The sequence below is a fragment of the Solanum pennellii genome, chromosome 8 (assembly GCF_001406875.1).
Source record: "Solanum pennellii chromosome 8, SPENNV200".
Lineage (NCBI taxonomy): Eukaryota > Viridiplantae > Streptophyta > Magnoliopsida > Solanales > Solanaceae > Solanum > Solanum pennellii.
Window position 1 is genome coordinate 48,873,165 of NC_028644.1, and position 24,021 is coordinate 48,897,185.

General features: G+C 37.9%; 1 protein-coding gene across 1 annotated transcript; it reads right to left on the minus strand.

Annotated features, from left to right (window-relative positions):
* Nucleotides 1-8,257: 8,257 nt before the first annotated feature.
* Nucleotides 8,258-10,308, minus strand: LOC107027676. The gene is made up of 5 exons (XM_015228774.1): nucleotides 10,170-10,308; nucleotides 9,768-10,077; nucleotides 9,517-9,643; nucleotides 9,169-9,417; nucleotides 8,258-8,698 (listed from the first exon to the last, which is right to left on the minus strand). The coding sequence occupies exons 1-5, from the start codon at nucleotides 10,306-10,308 to the stop codon at nucleotides 8,258-8,260; spliced, it is 1,266 nt and encodes a 421-aa protein (XP_015084260.1).
* Nucleotides 10,309-24,021: the final 13,713 nt, after the last annotated feature.

Consider the following 24,021-nt stretch of genomic DNA (forward strand, 5'->3'; position numbering starts at 1 on the left):
ATCAAAATTAGATATAAGTTGGTCAAAATTGAATGTCAACAACACAGATTATATAAATCTAATTTTTATTTAATCTCTAAATATAAGGCAAAAACTAATTAATATTCTTTTCCAATTTTCAAAGAATAATTGACTAGTTTCATTGAATTTTTAATTTATCCACTTCTTTTATATTTAAAATTTAATGATTGAGTTCACTTGGCAAGTTAGTATACCACTTATATCTTATAAATATGAAGAGTCTTACTTTGATTCAATATAAAAAAATAAAAAGATCATTATTGAGATTTGATAAGTAGTGACTTTGTATAAAATATGAAGAAGGAATCAACCATTGTATTCACTATTTTTTGGATGTTCATTTTGCTCGGTAAAATTTCTTCTCCTTTTCCCCTCTTCTTATCTTTCTTTTCCCTCTCCGTCTATCTCTTTCATTATCTCTTCTTATATGCTATGTAAATAAACTTTCTTCTTTACACACACACACACACACACACAAATTTTAACATTTGGGATTCATATTAGATTTTTATATATGTTTACCCATACCATATAATTATTGTCTTTTCAAGTATATTGTCTCCCAATAACAATTTTTTTTTATCACAGAAGAATGAGTCCGATTTGATTGATTTGGTTAAACCCAAGTATGAGTATTTTTCAATATTTAATAATTATCTAAGGGTATATTTAGATCTATTTAATTACTCAATAGGGTATGCATCAAATTATTACAGAGTATACATAAATAATAATTGGATAGTTTAAGTTAAACTGAGATATTTTAACTTTATGGCTTCACTGAGGCAATTATCATAACCAAACATAGTATAATCATACAAATATATGAAATATTTTAAAACTTTTTTCCCGTTAAACATAGGTCCTAACTAAATTCTAGCACTCAAAGCATAATAGAAGAAATATATATTTCTTCATTTGCTATTCATTCGAAGTTTGCAAAATAAAATATGATCAAGATATCATATCGACATTAATTGATTGTCCTTCATTATTAAAATAATGGTAGTAACTTGAAGAAATTTTATATGTTTTATTTATATGTATTGTCATTGACTTTACTTGAACTAATGACATTAACATTTATTTTTATTTTTCATATAGGTTCACAATTATGTATTGTATTCGTAAAAGACCAAAAGTGTCAAACAACACAAGATTGTGTTCCTTCTTGTCAACTTGGAATTCCGACTTGTACTGATAGAATTTGTGGATGTATTGAGGGAATAAGAAGGAGTGTTTCTTTTAAGAAAGACAATATTTATTTGGGTAGATATTCTTGTGGATGTAAACCACATTGTGTCCTAGGATTTTGCACATGTCCTTGTTGTTAAAAGAAACAATTAAGACATGTTTGAGGTTATGAGAATACTTATCTTATTATAGTGAAAATTTAGAGAATATTTTATCTTATTCTAATAAAAGCATAGTCTGCCAATTTCATATTTTCACTTCCGCCCTCCAGTTCATACTAGGAGAAATTTATCGTGATATTTATGGGCATATGTGAATTTATGAAATATACTAATTATTTGTGAATATTTTATTTGGCTGTGAATATAGTTATTATCAGGCAGAATTATATTAGCATATCAATGGGAGTCAGAAACTTTATATTTCTAGGTTCGCTCTAAATGCGTGGTTCAAATATTAATATATTAATGTGGTGTGCCTTTGCTCTACACCGTAGGTGTGGCCGACAATCAAAATCACTTATGATCCAAAAAACCCTTGGTCTAACATATGAAAGCTAATAATAAAATTGGGCTAAACTGATGATGTCACAATCCAAACCACCATGAATACCACCCACATTAATACATCTATGAAGCAGACCAATGCGTAACATCCTAACTCATGCGACATCTAACAATTCTAGCCAAAATATATAGGCAAAAATAAAACTAGTTCTAAATCACAAAATAAATCATAAAATAGTAGAAGTTTAAACTATTACCTCTTTGGAATTCAAAAGTCGTCATACTAAACAATCTAACTAAAATGTTTAAGAGTAAAATAACTATAGAACAATTTAAAGTATTAATCTTCCAGAAAGAAATACATTAGAATGAAAAAGATTTGTGGAAACCCGAATACAAGTAGCTCACTCTCAGATTTGAAAGTAGTGCGGCTAAATACATGGTCTCCTAGATTCCTTTAGATCAAAATATGAACTCAAAAAAGGTGCAAGATGAATCGAGGTCCATTCTTGGTGGGTGTGTCCCTCCCTTTGCCTCTACCTTTGTCTATATCTCTGCCTTTTACCATAGGTTATGCCGGTAGAATTGATACTCTAGATCTATTTGACCTAGTATCAATCATTAAAGTGAAAGACTGGCATGACTTAAAGTATACCCTAAACGCGGAATGACGTAAAGGACCTTGAGAGGACCTGCACAAGCCACCTAGCATACATCATTGACGATATTAGATAATTTAGAGATTTTAAAAGATAATTTAAAAACACAATAGTTTATATAATATAGAGGAAGTATAACATAGTCTCAAAGCCATCTAGTACATCAAGAGTGATCAGGATTTAACCCGTACATGATATACAATACTGAAAAGAAGTAAAGACAATATGCAATAAACCTAAGTCTTTGATACATCAAATTACACCTCCCTAAAAAAGTATAAGCGGTCGTAATCAAGTATAGAACCCAACTAGTAGATTGGGGTCCATCCCACGAGGAAAATGATCTAGACTTAACTTTAATTCACAATTACGTCTATTTAGTCAATGTCTTTCCGAAAGCAGGTAATTAAAGGGGGGGGGGGGTTATGCAACAAGTTTCTTAAACAAATCTAAGTTAACAAGTAGATGAAATTAAAAATTGAGTTTTATCAAGTTGTGAGAATAACTAGGGTATATGTCCCTGCAGGTTCATAACGTCGTATTCCTAGCAATATAAACTCTTTCCAAGTGTTTTGAATGTAAAGTGACAAGTTATCTACCTCTGAATCCTTGGTCCGCCATCCAGAGAATTTCAACCCGTACCTTGGTCCGGATACGTGTGTTTAAGCTACTAAGCCTTACCTTTACCTCATCTTAGACATTATAGTCGATGTATTGCTTAGTTATTACTTCACACCAATCGACACTAACCTATTAGATAGTATTCCACTAAATATATGTTCGTATTTCTTTTGCTATTTCTACCTCCTTGGTCCGACAAGTAGAAACAAGATGATTTCTAACATTGGGCACCGTTAAAAGACTTCTCAAAGAAAGAATTATCAATACATGCAAAAACACTATTTTAGAATTGCTTAGTCGCTAGGACTACTTTGTTAATTACCCATGGTTCCCACAACCCTAGATGTGGATTTAGTTACTCTTGCAAGCAAGATCAAAATTCATAATATTGAATAAATAAATCATAAACTTACTTAACACTAAGAAGAAACCCATAAAATCAACTTGAAATTGCAAGATAATATGAAAAACCAAATCAGGAAATTGATTAATTGCTCAAAGTTTGCAACCACCAATATCCAACACAAAATAGAACAATTATAATAATAGCTAACCCCAACAAGGAGATTTTAATCCCCTATTTATAGAAAACATTGTCCAAAAGAAAAAAGGAATTGAAATAAGGAAAGTTCTAACCAAAAACGCGACTTCAATCGATGAACTAAGTGGAACGACGGTCCGTCGACTGCCTCCGTTAGTCCATAGTTGGAATAATTTTTCTTCACCGGATAACACCTTTTCTGAATCAAACAACGGAACAGCAGTACGGTCCGTCGATCTATCTATGCTCCGTCGATGCTCCTCCTTCGTTTCACACTTAGAATTTTGAAGAAGTCAGGTACTGGAACCTTCTCTGAACCAATCAACAGTTCAACAGTATGGTCCATCGATCATCGATGGACTGTCGTTTGCTTTTGTACTTCCATACTTAGTAAGATTTTCCTGATCTTCTCCTTTAGCTTGAACTACACATCAACAGTCACCACCTACCGTCCGTCGATGAGACGACAGACCGTCGATGACCTTCGTAGGTTGCAAATTTGCATTTTTTAGCTACCTTGTGTGTTTTCATCCTGGACATCTTTCCTATAAAACAAGACATAAAATTTTTTAAAACTACTACAAAAAGGCTCTAGACACACACAACTCTTAAAAAAAATGCATTGAAAACAATGTGTAACCACGATACATCAAAACCCTCAACTTAAATTCATTGCTTGTCCTCAAGCGACGCACAATGACTTAAAACAACATTCGTACAAATGTATAATCACATGGCTATCAAACCCAAGTTTTCTTTGATTTAGTGCAGGCTCACTCTCTTAGGTTCAACAAGCTAACTCATGCGGATCACACCATGCCACAAACTCACCTTGCCCAGACACCTCTACCATTTTGCCTTTCACCAAGGTACCAACTTTTTGATACCGCAACTTGTATCCTCACTTCAAAAGAAATCCTCATTTTTCACATAGTGATTATGAATTTGGGTACAAGGATCGTTGTTCACGCGCAAGAACAAGTTCAAATACAGTTAGTATTCTTCTCCATAGGCTTGCCTTTATTATCACTGCTTAGGTTCACTATACTAGACTCTAGGAATACGGTAAGGCTTTATTGGCTTGTAAAGTAGTCTTCGGGTTAGGCGTGGTACATTTTTAGTGACTTTTACGTACTTGACATTACCGCTAAGCTTACCTCTTTTCATTGCCTCTTAAATACCTGATATACCGTGGTTTCACGGTATTATTAATACTTTTTCCTTTTAAGTTTAGAGTGTCCAAAAGCCTTTTCGTGCTAATTTTTATATAAGTTTCTCCTTATTTGCAGGAAATCTGTCAAAAGATGAATGCGGAGGTTTTTGAGCGAAGAAATGCAGAAGAGACCACCTACGGAGCTTATGACGGTCCGTCATGCTTGTGACGGTCCGTAGGTGGCAGCGTAGTGCAGCTGCTGAAGGAAGATGGGGATGTCTGACCAAGTGTGGGGTTACGGAGTCCATGACGGTCCGTCGTGTCTATGACGGTACGTTCTGCAGGTTTGTCATAAAGTTCAGAGAAGTAGTCCCAGTACCCATATTCCAAGAGTTTAAGTGTTTTGAAACGAAGACCCTCGACGGACCGTTGTGCCAGTGACGATCCGTCATACTTGCCGTCGAGGGTAATGAAGAGAGCAGCAGAAGAAATTGCACAAGTATGGGACGACGGAGTCCATGATGGTCCGTCGTGACCACGACGATCCGTCGCGAGGTCCGTCGACCTAGCCGCGTTTTGACAGATTTCCAGCAAATAGAATCCTTGTTTACTTAGGTTTTTATTTTCTATAAATAGTTTGAAAAACCTCATTTTTGAGGTTAGACTTTGTATTATTAGGTAGACTCTGGATTATTTTGTTTGGCCTTTGATTATTTTGTAGACTCTTTGAGAGATTATTGATTATCTTGAGACTCTTATCATTGTTTGTTGGTGACTTTTGCTTACACAATCGGAAGATAAGACAAGCAAAGGGGTAAGTTGTATAGGTATTGAAGACCCTCTCACGGATCACCATTATCAGCACCCGAGCGAAGTCTATCTTCAGTCCCGCCACCATAGCTGCTACCTAAACCGCCTTATCCCATGTAAGGACATTATCAGCATTTGTGGGAGATAGTTGGTGTTGGACTAGCAAGAGGAAGAAATTGATCATAAAGGTGAGGTTCAATTTCTTGATTAACCCTCAGGGATCTCATACCTAATCATCCCTCTTACCATCGGTCGCCAGATGTTGATCCAACCATCGCTTAACCACCTCGCCCTATAGTCCTCTGAAATGCGCCACCATTTACAGTCTCCCACATATGGTTGAATTCTGGAGTAATTGGGGCCCATTGTGTTCCAATGGTGGGGGCATAAAGGAAACGACGTATGGTGGCCTCGAAACTATCAACCCGTCAGCCCCGATTGAGTACAGAGGTGAGTGGGTCCTATCTATGGAGCCTTTTAGAGTTGTCTCCTCACTATAGGTACCAAACTCTAAGCCACCCACTAGAACTTGTGCAGGTTGAACAATTTGTGCACCTCAAGGACTGTGTGCAAACTCCTCGTGAGGACTTGGCGCACCACTGTACCTAGCCGGATCATTACCCCCCCTTCTCATTCAGAATTTTTGCATCCCGGTACACCTGATAGTGTCCATCGTTGCACCACTAGTTTGGTTCCTCAGAAACATGAGCGGGATTACTTGCTCAGGGTGCAGTTGCAGACTTTGAGCTGGTAGCCTCATCAAAGAGGCTTGATTGTCCTGGCCCTCTGACCAAGTGGCTTCTGAGATACGGAACAGTAGGCAGTGTCCGCATTTGACGTAGAAGATTGGGCCTACCCTGAGGCAGAAATAGACTCGGACCCGGACGGTGAGTCCCCTTCAGAACTAGAACCAACCCCGGTTGGTGAGCCGGTCAGTGTGCACTCCTCATCAAACTGGGAGGTAATGACTACACCGAGAGTCAGCTTTCGGGGGGTTCCCCTTGTGACCCGTGCAGCTGTAGTTGGGGTTGTGACACCCAGAGGAATGTAGGCTGGGTCTTACTCATTATTGGAGTCTACGATCATCTGACGAGATGGGGCAACCAACTTGGATTTGCCCCTTTTTGCATAGACGATATCTTCCTTCGGAGCCAATTGTACCTGTAGAGTAGTTATTAGTCTCAACTCAGCATTACTACACACTCGAAGCACACAGGGCGAAGAAAAGTTTAGAAATAAACAACACAGTTGTAATCTGCAGATTCAAATTGACGGGCACTATAAATGGTCCGTCGACCAATCGATAGTCCGTTAATCAATCGACGGTCCGTCGATGGGATCCATCGTCTAACACTTAGAATTATTCAATTATAGGAGGGAAAACATACTTCTATGATGGAAATGACGAAATCGACAGACCATAGTCCACATTTGTCGTTTGATACTTAGGTTGATTTTAGAAGTTAGTGAAAGTTCTCTGATGCAAACGACGGATGTTCAAAATAGTTCGTCGATCAATCGACAGACCGTAGTCCACTTCCGTCGTTTAAAACTTGGACATTTTTAGGTCGTGCAGTTGACGGACCCCATCGACAGCCCGTCGATCTATCAACGATCTGTAGACTGGGTCTCATACTATTTGTCTGAGACAGATTTCAAGCCTTTATGCAAGGGCCAATTGTTAGACAAGCTTTTGCACAATCAAGTTTAGACAATGCAATTTTCACACCCTAAACACGAATTCATCATTCCTAGGGTTTCGCATTCAAATAACTTTTTCGTTCCAATTCAACCACAGTAAGAAACCCTAAGTTAGAATTGTCAGAAAAACAGAGATACCCACATTTTATATAGACTACAATGCTATACAATCACACTTTATCATTCCGAGGGACTTAATTACCCAATTTTTAGCATGAAATTTTAGCAAATATAGTCCCAAGGTCAAGACCCATTTCCAGATTCCTAATTGCAACTATGAAAAAAGATTCAAGTTTTCAGAGAAATCAAAAATACCTTTCTAAGTAGTGGGATGATTGTGTGCACTTGCACAATTTCAAGGAGTATCCCATGCGCCCAAACTCGATCACCGGCCGAAGAAAAATGGAGGAAGAAGAGAATTCTAGGGAAGAGAGTGTTTGGGAATGGAAAGTTTCTGATTTGTGAGTGATATGGTATTTGGAGAGGTTGAATTTTGGTAATAAAGAAAGGAAATAAAGGAAGAAAAGCAATTATGGAATAAAATCTTACAAGAAATTGAAGGAGGCAATGAATTTGAACCGTTTATGTCTTTTAATATTACTGGCTGGGTCGGCTCGGGTTGGGTCGCTGGCAGTTTGGACCGATAAAACCCCGTCGACAGTCCTTAGGTGAATTGACGGTCCGTTTCTTGGGATCGTTGATTACCTCAAGACTTAGAAAAAATAGGAAAACATACCTGGGATTTAGGAAACATGCTTGGGATCTGCACCAGACCATTTTCTGTAGATTTTTGGTTTTGCTCACTTAACATTTAACATCCTTTAGGCCATTCTTTTTGTGTATTTAAGACTCTTTTATGACACGGACCCTATACTAATCTCTAGCCAACATTTACACAAAAAAAATAAAAAATGAGAACAAGACAACATAGAAAGAACAACTATTTCTACAAAGAAAACAAAACCTATTGTTGTCTAGAGGATACATATCGGGTTTCCTCCCAAGAAGCACTTGATTTAACGTCGTGGCACGACGCAGACCCCTTGATTACTCAGACTTCATCAAGAAGGTAGGCCTCTACCATTTCACGCATACTCTTCGTATGTCTTAGATAGATCTTTATCCTTTGCCCGTTGACTGTGAACTTTGGGCCTTCCTTATTTGAAAACTCAACCACTCCATGTGGGAACACTTTAGAGATGAGGAATGGCCCTGTCCACTTGGACTTGAGTTTGCCCGGGAACAAGTGTAGCCTAGAATTGAATAGGAGCACCAAATCACCCAATGCAAATTCTCGCTTTTCAATCCTTTGGTAATGATATTTCTTCATCTTCTTTTTGTAGATGGCTGAACTTTCATAGGCTTTTAGGCGAAACTTATCTAGCTCATTCAATCCATTTAGTGTTTGTTCTGCCGCTTCAGTCCAGTCCAACTTCTGTTCCTTCATTGCCCACATTGACTTATGCTCTAGCTTGATCGGGAAGTGACAAGCCTTTCCATATACAAGTTGGTATGAAGGCATACCTATGGGAGTCTTGTATGCAGCGCGATAGGCCCAAAGAGCATCATCAAATCTCCTTGACCATTCCGTTCTATTAGCATTCACCATTTTTGCCACAATTTGTTTGATTTCACGATTGGACACCTCAACTTGCCCGCTAGTCTGTGGATGGTAAGGAGTAGCCACATTATGGAGAACACCACAGTTCTCTAATATCCCTTTGAACAATTTATTACAAAAGTGAGAGTCATCATCACTAATAATGGCCCCAAGTGTGCCAAATTTGGAGAAGATGTTCTTTTTCAAGAATGCGGTGACACTCTTCCCTTCACTTGTAGGAAGCGAAATTGCTTCACCCATTTCGACACATAGTCAACCACCACAAGAATATATTTCATCCTATGACAACTCACAAACGGTCCCATAAAGTCTATCCCCCATACATTAAATAGCTCAATCACCAGAATAGGATTCGGGGGGAGTTCTCGCCTCTTCGAAATTCCTCCATCTCGTTGGTACCGATCACATGATTTGGCAATATTTTTAGAATCTTGGTAAATGGTTTGCCAATAATACCCACACTGCAAGATCTTATGCGCAGTACGGATACCACTATGGTTCCCTCCAACAGGAGAGGAGTGACATGCCTCCAAAACACTCAACATCTCAGCCTCAGGTACACAACGACGAATCATCCCATCCACACTACTCTGGTATAAGTAAGGCTCATACCAAAAGAATTTATTCACATCATGCATGAACTTTTTACTCTAGTGGAAGGACAAGTCTGATGGCACTACATCACTTGCCAGATAATTCGCAAAATCTACGAACCATGGGATTAAATCTTGAGAAGCGGCCAATAGATGTTCATCAGAGAATGCATCATCAATTTCAGACTTTTCTCCTAATTCACGCATAGATTCATCCTCCAATCTAGACAAGTGCGGCAACTTGATTCTCAGTCCCCTTTCTTTATTTCACCTCAAAATCAAATTCTTGCACCAATAGTACCCATTTAATGAACCTTGGCTTAGCATCCATCTTCGCCATCAATTACCTCAAGGAAGAATGATTGGTATGCACCATGAACCTCGTGCCAAGCAAATAAGAGCAAAATTTCTCAAACGCAAATACCACTGTAAGAATTTCTTGTTCAGTTACCGTGTAGTTCTTTTGAGCTTCGTTTAGGACTTTACTTGCATAGTAGATGGGGTGAAGGATTTTATCCCTTATATGTCTCAATACAACACGAAGTGCAACCCCTTTCGCATCACACATCACATCAAATGGCTCACTCCAATCTGGTGAAATAATAATGGGTGAAAACACCAACTTCTCTTTCAACTCTCCAAATACCTTCATACAGGCTTCATCAAATAAAACTTAGATTCCTTCTTGAGCAGTTTGCACAAAGAATGTGCAATTTTGAAAAAAGCCTTAATAAACCTCCTATAAAAACCAGCATGCCCAAGAACACTTCTCACACCCTTGACAGAGATGGGTGGAGAAAGCTTCTCTATTACTTCCACTTTTGCTTGATCAACCTCTATCTCCTTCTTGGAGATGCGATGGCCCAACACAATGCCTTCTTTCACCATAAAGTGAAATTTCTCCCAATTTAGCACCAAATTACAATCCTAACATCTTTTAAGTACCTCAGCAAAATTACTTAAACACCAACTAAAAGAGTCTCCCACTACAGAAAAATCGCCCATGACACCTCAATAGTGTCTCCACCATATCATAGAATATCGACATCATACAATGCTGGAAAGTCACCAGTGCATTGCATAACCCAAATGACATCCTTTTGAAGGAAAATGTGCCATAAAGGCAAGTAAAGGTGGTCTTGTTTTGATCCTCATGAGCAATAAAGATTTGATTGTAGCCCGAATATCCATCAAGAAAACAATACCACCCTTTGCCTGCGAGTTTGTCTAACATCTTATCCATAAAGGGCATGGGGAAATGGTCCTTCTTAGTCCAATCATTAAACTTCTTGTATGCATGCAAACTATCCATTCGGTCACCGGCCGCATTGGAACAAGATCGTTCCTTTCATTATAAACCACTGTCATCCCACTCTTTTAAGGTATGCACTGAACAGGACACACCCAACTACTGTCTACAATAGGATAGATGACTCCGACATCCAACCACTTGATGATCTCTTTTTTCACTACCTCTTACATAGGTGGATTCAACCTTCTTTCGAGTTCAATACTTGGTTTCTGATCGGGCATGATTTGGATTTTATAGGAACAAATATCGGGAGGGATCCCAATAATGTCTGCAATAGTCCAACCAATGGATCTTTTGAACTTCTTCAATACCGACATAAAGCACTCTACTTGTGTTCCATTCAAATTCGCCGCAATTATCACCGGCAAAGTGTCATCTTTACCCAAGAACACATACCTCAAATGAGGTGGTAGATCCTTAAACTCTAATTTTGGGGCTTCCTGAATAGATGGTTTCGCAGGCGGCGTTTTGTGATACTTTATATCCAGCTCCAATTTCTTTGGCTTTGATCGATATTCGTTTCTTTCAAGTGCAACTAGCAAAGACGCATACTCTTCAATACCATCATTGTCAAAATTCATAATCAATGCCGCTAGTGCCTCGACACCTAGTCGCTCTTCAATTTGCACCTCAGATATACTCTAAACCGTGTAGGATATAGCAGATACCTTTGGAGCTCACCATTTTGCTTCATGGACCTACATATGTTAAAAGTTTCTTCTTCATTGTTCAGCCTAAACTTCATTTTCCCTTTTTCCATATCGATCAGTGCACACTCGCCGGCAAGGAATGACCTCTATAAAAGGATGGGCACCTCAAAATGAACCTCACAATCAAGAATCACAAAATCGGTCGAAAATATAAATTTTACCACTTTGACAAAAACATCATGGAGTATACCAATGGGCATTTTCAATGTTTGATCAGCCATCAGTAACCGCATCGTAGTAGGCTTTGGGTTACCCAAGCCTAATTTCTTATAAATGGAAAGAGGAATGATATTTATGGTCACACCAAGATCACATAGTTCTTTAGCAAAGTATAATAACACGATTGTACATGGAATAGTGAAAGCACCCGGATCTTCTTTCTTTTGCACATGAGGACTTGTAGCAATAACACTACAATGCTACATTATATCATTACCTTCAAAAATCACATATATCTCCTTAGCCACCATGTCCTTCATAAACTTAGCATAACAAGACATTTGTTCCAGATCTTCTATCAAAGGGACATTGATGAAAAGCTGTTTCAACATAGTGATAAATCGCCTGTATTTGCTATCTTCAGCCTTCTTCACTAATCTCTAAGGAAATGGTGGTTGAGGTCTAGGAATGGGGACCACTTTCTGAGATACCTCTGCTTCTTTCACCGCTTTCTCCACCAATTCACCACCTGTTTCTACTACCTCTTTATCTTTTATCATATCTCTTTCTACTATAGACAACATAGGAAGATCAATGGTTTGCCTACCCCCTCGAGTCTTGACTGCCATGCAATGCCCATTATTTTTGGATTTTGATAGTGTTACTAGGAAGGGGACATGTTGATGTGGGTTCATAGTAGTAGACAACTGAGCCATCTGCAACTCAAGGTTCTTAATTCAAAATGTGTGTGCATCCACCCTTTGTCCAATTTTATCTAGGTCAACCTTCATCTCCTTGACATTATCATCACTAACATCAAACCTCCTCCTCATCTTTCGTAGCATATCCTCAACTCGTGCCATATTACCTCCACCGTCCCTAGGAGCAACTTCCCATTTAGAGGGGGAATAAAGGGCCCACTCTGATTATTTCGGTTACCATAATTATTCGGTTAAAGTTATTGTCACGGTTGTAGTTCCCATCTCGGACATATTGACCCTCTCGGTTGTAGTTACCATAGTTCCGACCTTGGTTTCCTTGAACTTGGCACCAATTCTTCTAATTGGAGCCTTGGATATTTGGTCGAAACCTCCCCGTCTGATCATTGACTGCATAGGCATCCTCATCATAATAATATTCATCTACCGGCAATGGTGGTTTAGTCAAATAGTTCACCGCGTATACCTTCTATGCACCTTCACTCACATGTTTCAAGACAAACCCAAGCTTAGTTATCATCTATGGCAACTCTTCACGCATCTCATCTGCTGTTGGGTTGTTATTAGCTTGTACTGCGAAGGTATTTCTCTTAGTGTCTGACTTTGTAGTGCTATAAGCCTTGTTGTTTCGAGATATCTTCTCCAATTTCTCTACAATCTCAACATAAGTACATTCCTCATAAGATCTACCCGCAATAGTATCTAACACTGCCTTTTTATTGTCATCTTAACCTCTGTAGAAGTACTCTTTCAGCGACTCATCATCAATGCGTAGTTTTGGACACCTCTAACAAAGGAAGTAAATTTGTCCCAAGAGCTACTCACTGACTCTCTCAGTAGTGCCACAAAGTTATTAACTTTATCTTTGTGGTTAAGCTTCTTGGATATTGAGTAATACTTTGCCAAGAAAACATCTCAACTGATCCCAAGTATGAATGGAGTTGTAAGGAAGCTCAGTGAACCATATGGCGGCATCTCCTGTCTATGATAGAGGAAACACTCGAAACCCAATGACATTCATATCCAAGTTCGGTCTATCCAGACAAATCTTGGTCATAAGTCCTTCTAGCATTTGCTAATTTGATATGTCATTTCTAATGGCAGTCCTGCAAATAATCCCCTTGTGGTGAGCATCTACATCAGGCTACTCGTCACCATGAATGTATGCCCATGCAGTAAAGGAGGTAGGACAAGAGGTCCATTAGAATCATTGATGTTTACGTTGGCCCTATAGTAATAATAAGGTCATGGGGCTGGAGGCTGCATTCTCAACGCATTTTTCAATTGATTTTCAACACGAACTTGGTTGTGTGATTCAACCGGTAATGGAGGCTGATGGAATACCCCATCACCTTGATTTACTGGGTTCTATTGATTTTCCATCCTTCTAAAAGTGCGGTTAAGTTCGGTATCAAATGGAAAGAATGGTTCTCCTCAGCTCCGTGGACTTGACATACATTAGATCTAGACCCAAAAAAACAAAAACAAAAAGAAAAAGTCAAATGAGGAAATCATTGACTAAATTTCAATAGTGTAATTGAAGTTAATCAAAAATCCAGATTCCCCTGCAGTGCCAAAATTTGATACGCTTAAATTACACCTCCCTAAAGAAGTATAAGAAATCGTAATCAAGTAGAGAACCCAACTATATGGTTGGGGTTGATCCCACGAGGAAAATGGTCTACACTTAACTTTAATTCACAATTACGTCTATTTAGTCAATGTCTTTCCGAAAACAGGTAATTAAAGGGGAGGGTTTTATGCAACAAGTTTCTTAAAAAAATTTAAGTTAAGAAGTTAATGAAAGTAAATATTGAGTTCTATCAAATTGTGAGAATAACTAGGGTATATGTGTTCGCTACAGGTTGTGAGAATAACTAGGGTATATGTGTTCGCTAAAGGTTCATAACGCCGTATTCCTAGCAATATCAACTATTTTCTACTATTTTGCATGTAAAGTGACAAGTTATGTATCTCTAAATCCTTGGTCCGGCATCCAGAGAATTTCACCCCGTACCTTGGTAAGACTTGGTGTGTTTATGCTACTAACCCTTACCTTTACCTCATATTAGACATCATATTCGATGTGTGACTTAGTTATTACTTCACACCAATAGACACTAGCCTATTATATAGTATCCCACTAAATCTATGTTGATAATTCTTTTCCTATTCCTACCTCCTTGGTCCGAAAAGTAGTAACAAGACGAGTTCTAATGTTGGCCACCGTTAAAAAGACTTCTAAATGAAAGAATTATCAATACATGTAAAAATACTATTTTAGAATTGCTTAGCTGCTAGGACTACTTTCTTAATTATCCATGATTCCCACAACCCTAGTTGTGGATTTAGTTACTCATGCAAGCAAGATCACAATTCATAAGATTGAATAAAGAAATCATGAACTTACTTAACAATAAGAAGAAACCCAGAAAATCAACTTGAAATTGCAAGATAATTCGAAAAACCAAATCCGGAAATTGATTATTTGCTCAAAGTTTGTACCAAAAATCTCCAACACAAAATAGAACAAAAATAATAATAGTTAACCCCATAAATGAGTTTTTAATCCCTTATTTATAGAAAACATTGTCCTAAATAAAAAGTAAATCAATCGATGACCTCACTGGAATGACGGTCCGTCGACTGCCTCCGTCAGTCCATACTTGGAATAATTTTTTTTATCGGGTAACACCTTCTCTAAATCAAACTACGGACTAGTAGTATGGTTCGTCAATCCATATACGCCCCGTCTATGCTTTCCTTCATTCCACATTTTAAATCTTGAAGAAGTCAGGTACTGGAACCATTTCTGAACCAATCGACGGTTCACCTGTACGGTCCTTCAATCAATGATGGACCATCATTTTCTCTCGTGGTTCCACACATAGTCTGATTTCCCCGATCTTCTCTCTTAGCTTGAACTATACAGCGACAATCGACGGACCATTGATGGCCTTCGGAGGTCGCGAATCTGCAGTTTCTTTCAGCTGCCTTGTGTGTTTTCATCCTGGACATCTTTCCTGCAAAACAAGAATCAAATTTTTTTATAACTAATATAAAAAGTCTCTAGACACAAAAAACTCTTAAGAAAAATGCATTGAAAACACCGTGTGACCACGGTACATCAGTCCTCAGAACATAAGGACTCACCAATCTTCAACTCTCTAGATAAGGGGATTTAAATCTTGAGCATCAAACCTTACACTTTTATAAGCATGTGTTAGTACAAAAATGTACCTAGTATTATAACAATAAATATAAGTATAAAGTAATTCTAAAAGGACCTTCTCTTGATATTGAATGAACAAGCTAAATCATGAAGAAAAAGGGTTAGAATAATAAGTCATAAAACATAGTCAATGTAAGCTAACATCCTTAAAACATCCATTGCGGTACTTCTAGATGTAACCTTTAGTTTATTTTTGCATGAAATTTATCATAACGAACATTAAGACCACTTGAGCTACTAACATGGAATCTAGTGTCTACCCATCACCGAAAAGGGTGTCCTCCTTGCCAAGGTAAGACCGTGAACTTCTTACTCACATGGATAAAAGAACTAATGTCTATCCAAGACAATCATCCTATGGGGGAACATAGGTATGGGAGAAAGAGATTGCTACTAGAAGCCATACCTCAAGCTAGAATTGAGTTCCATCTCAATATCCTCTCTGTGCTAAGCGTGAATCCCACGAAATAGTCATTATCTTTACTTGTCTTATTATCCATTGAAAGGCACATCAAATAGACAATCCAAGGTAAAGTCATATTATCGCACACTGAAAGGTATAATTAAGCAACCAATCCAAGCTAGAGACATCATTAGATTAGCTCCTAAATCTTGACTTGAAGTTTAGTTGAGAAATCCTTTAAACTCTAAGAATAATTTATGTGAGAGACCCTTTTAACAATCATGATTTCTTGTGTATGTGAGAAATACTTTCACAACAACAACAACATGGACACTTTACTCTCATAACAAATTATATATTTTTTCATAAAGAATGTGTATATCTTCATAAACTCATGTTTCATGATTCAAATGCTTTATCATATGATAAATTCTAAAAGATATGGATTTCACATAGGTTCACGGGAACTCGACTTAGAAACATGAAATTTCTTAAATTCATGCATAAAATGACATAAAATAATCAATTGGATAAATATTGAGTGGAACACATGCCAATGGAGTAAATCCTAACTTTGTTGGGGAATTGAACTTTTCAAAATTGGAGAATTTAGGAATGTTATGGTGGAAAGGACGCTATAAGTTAATTAAATCATATCTTGATGCCAAAAGTTTGTTATTAATAGTGAAATTGGAGGCTTGGTTAGAAACCCTACCCTCATTGTTAAAACTTTAGAGAGAGAAATATTTTGGAGGATGACTTGGCTCCTTTTTTGGAATTTAAAAGATTGAATTGATTTGGGTGATTTTGGGATAAAAATAATTATATATGGAAAAGGACATAAGGAAAAACGACATAGTATTAAGTTAAAATAATTTTGAAAAGACACAAAATCCCTACCTTAAAACCTAATAAACGACATCAAAGATGCCTAAACGGACCGTTTAAGACCATTACGACCGGTCTAACGGGTCGTGAAGAAACCCTTCCTGATAGGGCTTCACTATTTCGGGCATAACTTTTTATTATAAGCTTGTAATTAGGCAAACTCAGTGAAATTGGAAAGAAGACTCAATTATCTTTAATTTGATAGGTTATGGTTCACATAATTCATTTTGTGCTAAAAGATATGATCGTTTAAAGTTGACCCTAAACTCTAAGTCTTATAAAGCCCTTTCATGGATTACTGCATGGTCCCTTTAGACATCAGTGACCCTCGACTAGTGACTAGGGGAGAAAACCTTCTATTTGACCCATCTAACGAAACCTTTGACGACCCATCAACATCAGCAAAGACCATCTGGGCGTCCTTCAAAGTGGATCTTTCTTGGGGAAGGGTTTGGAAGACCTCATAAGCCACAATTCAACACAAAATCTTGATGTTTGTGCACATACCAAACTATGATGGAAATACCATATCATTCAGTTTGTGGAAATGGCCTGTTATATGTGAATAATTTCTAAACATTTTTATATTTATGTGTATCAAAATCATAATGAAGATAACTAGTTTCACGATTTATGTCTGTCACAATCACATAAGTAGTTAATATAGAAACCAATTTGATGAACTTTAAATTTATATCATATTTGGACAAAAAATATTAATTACAAAAGCTACTTAATTTCTTAATCATACAATGAGGTTCTAATAAAATTCACTTGGTTTAGCAAATTATAAATCTTTTGTGAACCAAATTACTAAAAATAAGATGATAACAAAGAATGAGTAAAACAAATCAGAAAGGATTCAATAAAAAGAAGAAGAAAACAACACGAAATCACTCATGAATGATACAACCCAAGGAAAAGTTAAAACAGAGAAATTATCACACATACATGATACAACTAAAATTTGAACTTCAAAAAGAGATTGTTATGTGAATTTGTTTTCTCTTTTTTCATGTTGCAAACTTTTAAATAATGGTCGGAAATAGCAACAATGGAAAAGAGTAAATTTATACATTTTCTATAAATAAAGAAACAAAATGAAGAAAACACAAAGAAAATTAAGAAGAGACTCAAATTAAGAACGACAAAACTGTCACGACCCGATTTCTCGAGTCATGATGCCACCTACTATAATCTACAAAAAACCTAGAACAACAAGTAATGGGTATGAGGGCAAAAACTAAACAAGAGTAGGAAAAATTTAAGATAACAATATCGACAGATGGAAGCAAACCAAAACATAAATATATAAAAATAAAGATCCCTCCCAAAACATGATGTCACTAGTACAAAGCTACTAACAAAACAAGTACAAGACCCAAAAGTGGACCACAAAAACTAGATTGTCTCGAAAAGTACAAGAAAAGCTTATATATACAGATGGAGACTAAAATAGTACAAAATGCCGTGTTCTCACCCCCGTCTTCGGATCATACTTCTCAAAACTCAATCAACACTGACAACAGGTGCTCAAACCTGCATTATGAAAACAGATTCAGAACATAGCATAAGTACCAAAACAAAAGGTACCCAGTAGGAATCATAGGTCAACTGAGCTTGAAAAGTAAGATCTATGAAAAAAGGAATAACACAAAATAAGTAAACAATGAATTGCATAAGAATATAGAAAGAACTAAATAAAGTAATCTATAAGCTAACTACACCTAATTGGACCCCTAAAAGCTTAGAAGGTACACTCGTGCGCAAGTTTAATAAAAACATTTACGGACCCCCATAAGCTCAACGAGTACAGAAAATAAATATAAACAAAGAGAACTACATATGAGAACTCAAGACTGGAGAACATCGAACCAAAATGTCAACCTCGATTAGTAGAATCTAACAGTATGGAGGCCAAACCTCGAACCGGATTCTCACAGTAGTACCCAAGTAACCAATCACATGTATCAAGTAAATGAGGCCGAACCTATAACTTGATGCTCTGTATAAGTATTAATGTTATCGAGTTTGGACCTTGAAGCAAATGATCTTCGAAAATATCAATGAGGTTGGGGCTAGAGCTAAAACACAGATGCCCGAAAAAGGTGCCAATGTAGTTGCTGAAAGAGTCCCAATTGATACATGATCATAAATTCCTGTGGAACGTCGTACACACTTAGACATTTAATGTAAGTTATTTGAATCAAATCGAAACCCAACTTCAAATTGCGAAGCGGAACCTAGTGTCACCGATGTAACTCGTGAAGTCGTAGTATAAGAGAAATAAGGATAACTATCATTGGAGAAATAGTATCGCCTAGCTAAATCCCAAACTATCATGCATAAGTATGCTACACTAGTCTACATGGATCTAAGTCGGCCAAGTGATGTCAGGGAAAAATTAAGGCCTATCAGTTCTGACTTTCTTATCATGCATTTCTAAGGAAATCCCTAGTTAAACCTAAACTAAGACCCAATATACTTCAAATAAACAACAATCATGCATATAAGTACTCCACATCGCAAAGAGGGTCAATTGATAACATATAGCATGCTCACAGTTACACGGTAATTCACGAAATAGGCTAAATATGTGATTTCTAAATACCGATGTATGAATAAGAATTACCAAACCAAATCTCATCTAATGGACATGCATTCACACTCTCGAGCTCAATCTAAGAGAGGGAAATTGTAGCCGATAGTAGGCCGATCATGTTCACTATAAAACCATTTCTCCAGAGCTTTTCCTTTCCGAACGACCTCAAATTGCTTTTACACCATAAAAATAGATTCATAACATTAACACGTTCGCTTAGACACCAAAATGCAAGAAATAAAGACGTACCTATTTCGGTGTCAAAACGGGAAAAGTGGGACCTGCACTGGAAATTCAAGAATTAACCAAAAAATAGGTTCTTAAACACATCCGCAAACTTGTGTTCCAAATTGGAACACAATTTGGGGCTCGAAACAGACCTAACACAAACATGCAACGAACAACTCAAAGTTACACTAAAAGGGACGACAATGGAAATGACTATTTACAAGAAATTACCAAAAACGAGTGTCCAACTGCTGAAACCAACCACACCACGACAACACTTACGAAACCCCTCATAATCTAGGTTCTTAAAACACCAAGGACCTAAAATGGCCAAGAAATCATCTTCCAAAATATTCTAAAAAATGAGCTTGAAAAATGAGCTATTGAAGCAGCGAAATCATAAAGCTTAACTCCTATTAATCTTCAAATATGAATTCCAACAACACAAACACATTCTCCCCAATAAACCACTAAAGATAGCCCCAAGAACCATTAAAATTGGACATGAAATCAGATAGTTATGAAGGTTTGAAGTGTGAGAAATGAGGTCTTAAAAAGGCAAAACTGGTTGCTAAAAATCCCACAAAACTGGTCGTTAAGAGCCCAAAATCTAGTCTCAAAAAGAACTCACCAGATTTCAGCTTTTACTATTTTCTTCAAAGTCTCCGACGGGTGCACAAAACCCGATAAAGATAAAATAGATATGCTACCCTACTAAACTCTACATTCGGGACTAAACGAAAAAGTTGAAATTTACATCAGAGATCATCTCGATAAAAAGTAGGTCCCATACCCAAAGACCATTTAAGACCAAAATCCACCAAGGGGCTTGGAATGAGTTCGGTGGCCTCAAAATTCAAACGAAAGGTCGTTCTATACCAAACATGATATTTTGGGGCGAACCACACTGACATAATTTTCATCTGAGTACAATTTCTGAGAATGTTGACCAAAGTCAACCTTAGGCCAAATTTCAAAGGCTAAAATGCTAAATGATCAAAACTCGCATCGAAGGACTTGATACTCGTGCCAACCATACCCTCTGAAATTGCTTTTGAGGTCGTTTACATGAAGTTTTGACTAAACCCAACTATTCAAGTTTCAAAATCTCTAAAACAAGTAAACGAGCATAAAACCCAAAGGAACGATGAGGTGACCGAATAGTAAGCGCTAGCAAGTCATAAATAACTTGGGGTAGCTATTGGAACAATCTAAACGACGGAAAGAAGGCATTAAGGCAAAAAATCACCTGGAGGTTCATGACAACATCCACTACTAAAAGAACTTTCATCTACGAAAGTAAGGATAATGATATACTTGAGGTCTCAAATAAGTTGGGGAACTAATCCCACATATTTAGCTCTGTCTCCCAGGTAGTCTCCTCGACTGGACGGGGCCTCCAACGAACATTAATAGAAGTAATGGATGTCAACTGCAACTAAATGACATCTCTAGCTTGAATAGAAACCAGCTACTCTATAATGGTCATACGATCATCCAACTCAATTGAATCATATTGGAGCATATGTGACTTAACTGAAACATACCGGCGTATTATTGATACATGGAACATTGGGTGGACAACCAATAATGTTGGAGGTATAGCTAACTCATAGGAAACCACACAAACTGCTCTCAAAATCTCAAAAGGTCTTATATACTTGGGGCTAATTTTTGCCCTGCCTCCCGAATCTCATTATGCCCTTCATGGGCGATACTCGAAGAAATACCTGGTGGCGAACTACAAACCTCAATGGTCGACGCTTGTGATCCGCGTAACTCTGTTGTTTATCTGAGTCATCATGAGCCTATCCTGAATCACTCTCACCTGCTCCAAAGGCCTCCTGAAGAAAATTCGTACCACGCGGCCCAGGATATGTAGACTCAAAAAAACCAACTGGAGAGCGACAACGCCTTCCATATAAGGCCTCGAACGGGTCCATCTGAATACTAGAGCGGTAGATGTTTTTGTACACGAACTATGCCAAAGGTAGGTACTGGTCCCACTGACTTCCAAAATCCAAAACACAGGCCCGCAACATATCCTCAATGACCTAAATAGTACGCTCTAACTGGCCATCCATCAGTTTGTGAAATGTTGTGTTAAGGTGGACAAGAGTGCCCAAGTATTCCTGAAAACCCCTCCAAAAGCTGGAAGTGATTTGTGAACCCAGTCTAAAATGATAGAAACATGCATGTTAGAACCACCTCCCTAACGTATATACGAGCCAACCTCTCAACACTAAAGGTTGTATGAACAAGAAATAAGTATACTAACTTGGTCAACCGATCTACGGTGACCCAAATATTTTAAATCCCTCTAGAAGTCTGAGGCAACCCCATAATGAAGTCAAAAGTAATATGCTCCTAATTCCATCCTAGAATGGGTAATCTCTGGAACTCGCCACCAGGACTGAAATGCTTGGCCTTCACCTGGTTGCAACACAAACAACAAGATAAGTAGTGGGCAATATCTCTCCTCATACTGCTCCACCAATAATGATGCCTCAAATCACGATAAATCCTAGTTGTGCCCGTATGAATGAAATATCAGGAATCATGGGACTTGCTCATGATCAGCTGAATCAAACCCCTAGCTCTTAGAACACACAATTGACCATATCATCGAATCTAAAAACCCCACCGATTCTAAGGTACCCTGTCTAGCATAACCTTCCAACACCCTATCTCTGAGTACCACCAATGATTCATCCTCAAACTGAAAACGACAGATCCAATCTAAAGATGACTGAAGTCCCACATAGGATAACCCCCTTCTGGAATTTGAAAAATCAAATTTTATAATCTAATTAGCAAAGGGCTTGATGTCCTCAGCCAACGTTAGCTTCGAAACACAAAGAAAGGCTAGACTACACATACTCCTCGCCTTCAGACTCAAGGCATTTGCTATTATATTTGCCATATCCCGATGGTAGAGAATAGAGAGGTAATAGTCCTTCAAGGGCTCAATCAAACAAAATTGCCTCGAACGAAGGTCCCTCTTGATCATAATGTACTAGAAGCTCCAGTGATCTGTGTAGATATCTTAGCAAACACCATATATATAATTCCTCTAATCTTAAGCACGAAAACTACTACCTCTAACTCCAACTCATAGGTGGGATAGTTGCGCTCATGCTACTTAAATTGCCTCAATGCATAATCTGTAACTCGGCCTCGCTGCATCAATATACAACCAAAACTAACGCCAGATGTGTCATAATAGATCGTGAATCCCTCGTCCTAAACTAGAAGAGTCAATATGGAAGCAGCGGTAAGCAACACCTTCAGCTTTTGGAAGCTCATCTCACACTTCTATGAGCACACGAATGGAACCTTCTCGCGAGTAAACTGAGTCAAGGGGTTGTAATATAAGAAAAAGACCTAAACAAAGCGTCTGTAGTAAGTCGCTAACCTAATGAAACAATAAACCCCTGTAATAGAATTGGGCCTGCCCCAATCACGATTAACCTCAATCTTTGTCGAATCAACCCTTATCCCTCCTGAAACACCACGTGCCCTAATAATGTTATAAACTCAAGCTAAGTTTCGCACTATGAGAACTTGGCATAATGACGTTAATCTCTTAAAATCTAGAGCACTATCCTCAAATGATACATGCTCACTATGGCTACGCGAGTATACCAGTAGGTCATCAATGAAAATTATAACAAAAGAATCAAGGTATGGCCCGAACACACGTGTCATCAAGTCCATGAACTCATAGTGGTTGTAACGAGTCTAATATGCGGTCCTACGGATGTCCATTGTCCTAATTCTTAATTGATGGTACCCAGACCTCAAATAAATCTCAGAAAATATGGTGGCACCCTTAAGGTTATCAAACAAGCAATCAATACGAGGCATGGGGTAACAGTTCATCACAGTTGTGTTGTTCAACTACGTGTAGTCAATGCACATCCTCATAGTCCCATCCTTCTTCTTCACAAACAATACAGGATCACCCCATGATGAAATACTGGGACAGATGAACACCTTATCTAAGTTTTCCTCTAATTGAACAATGAACTCCCTGAGCTTTGCAAGAGTAATCCGGTTAGGAGAAATAGAAATAGGTCGGGTGTCGGGCTCCAAATCTATGTCAAAATCAATGTCACGCTCTAGGGGTAGGCCAAGTAGTTGTTTAGGGAACACATCTCACACATAGGCTAAATAAGCTAAATACCTAGAAGCAACCACCCACTTAGCGTGTAGAAAAGAGATGATCCTCATAGGTGAGTGACTATAAACACCCTACAACAACACTAGGGGGAATGCCAGTCATAGCTAAGGTAATGATCTAGGCGTAACAATCCAAGACCACACAGTAGGAGGATAACTAGTCCAT

Excerpts from the sequence above, each read along its gene's own strand:
- LOC107027676 (XM_015228774.1), bottom strand. The coding sequence starts at position 10,308 with ATGGTGAAAGAAGGCATTGTGTTGGGCCATCGCATCTCCAAGAAGGAG. Across the intron at positions 9,644-9,767 it reads ACCAATCATTCTTCCTTGAG|ATTGGAGGATGAATCTATGC; the intron begins GTAATTGATGGC and ends GCACTTGTCTAG. Across the intron at positions 9,418-9,516 it reads TAGATTTTGCGAATTATCTG|AGTAGTGTGGATGGGATGAT; the intron begins GCAAGTGATGTA and ends TACTTATACCAG.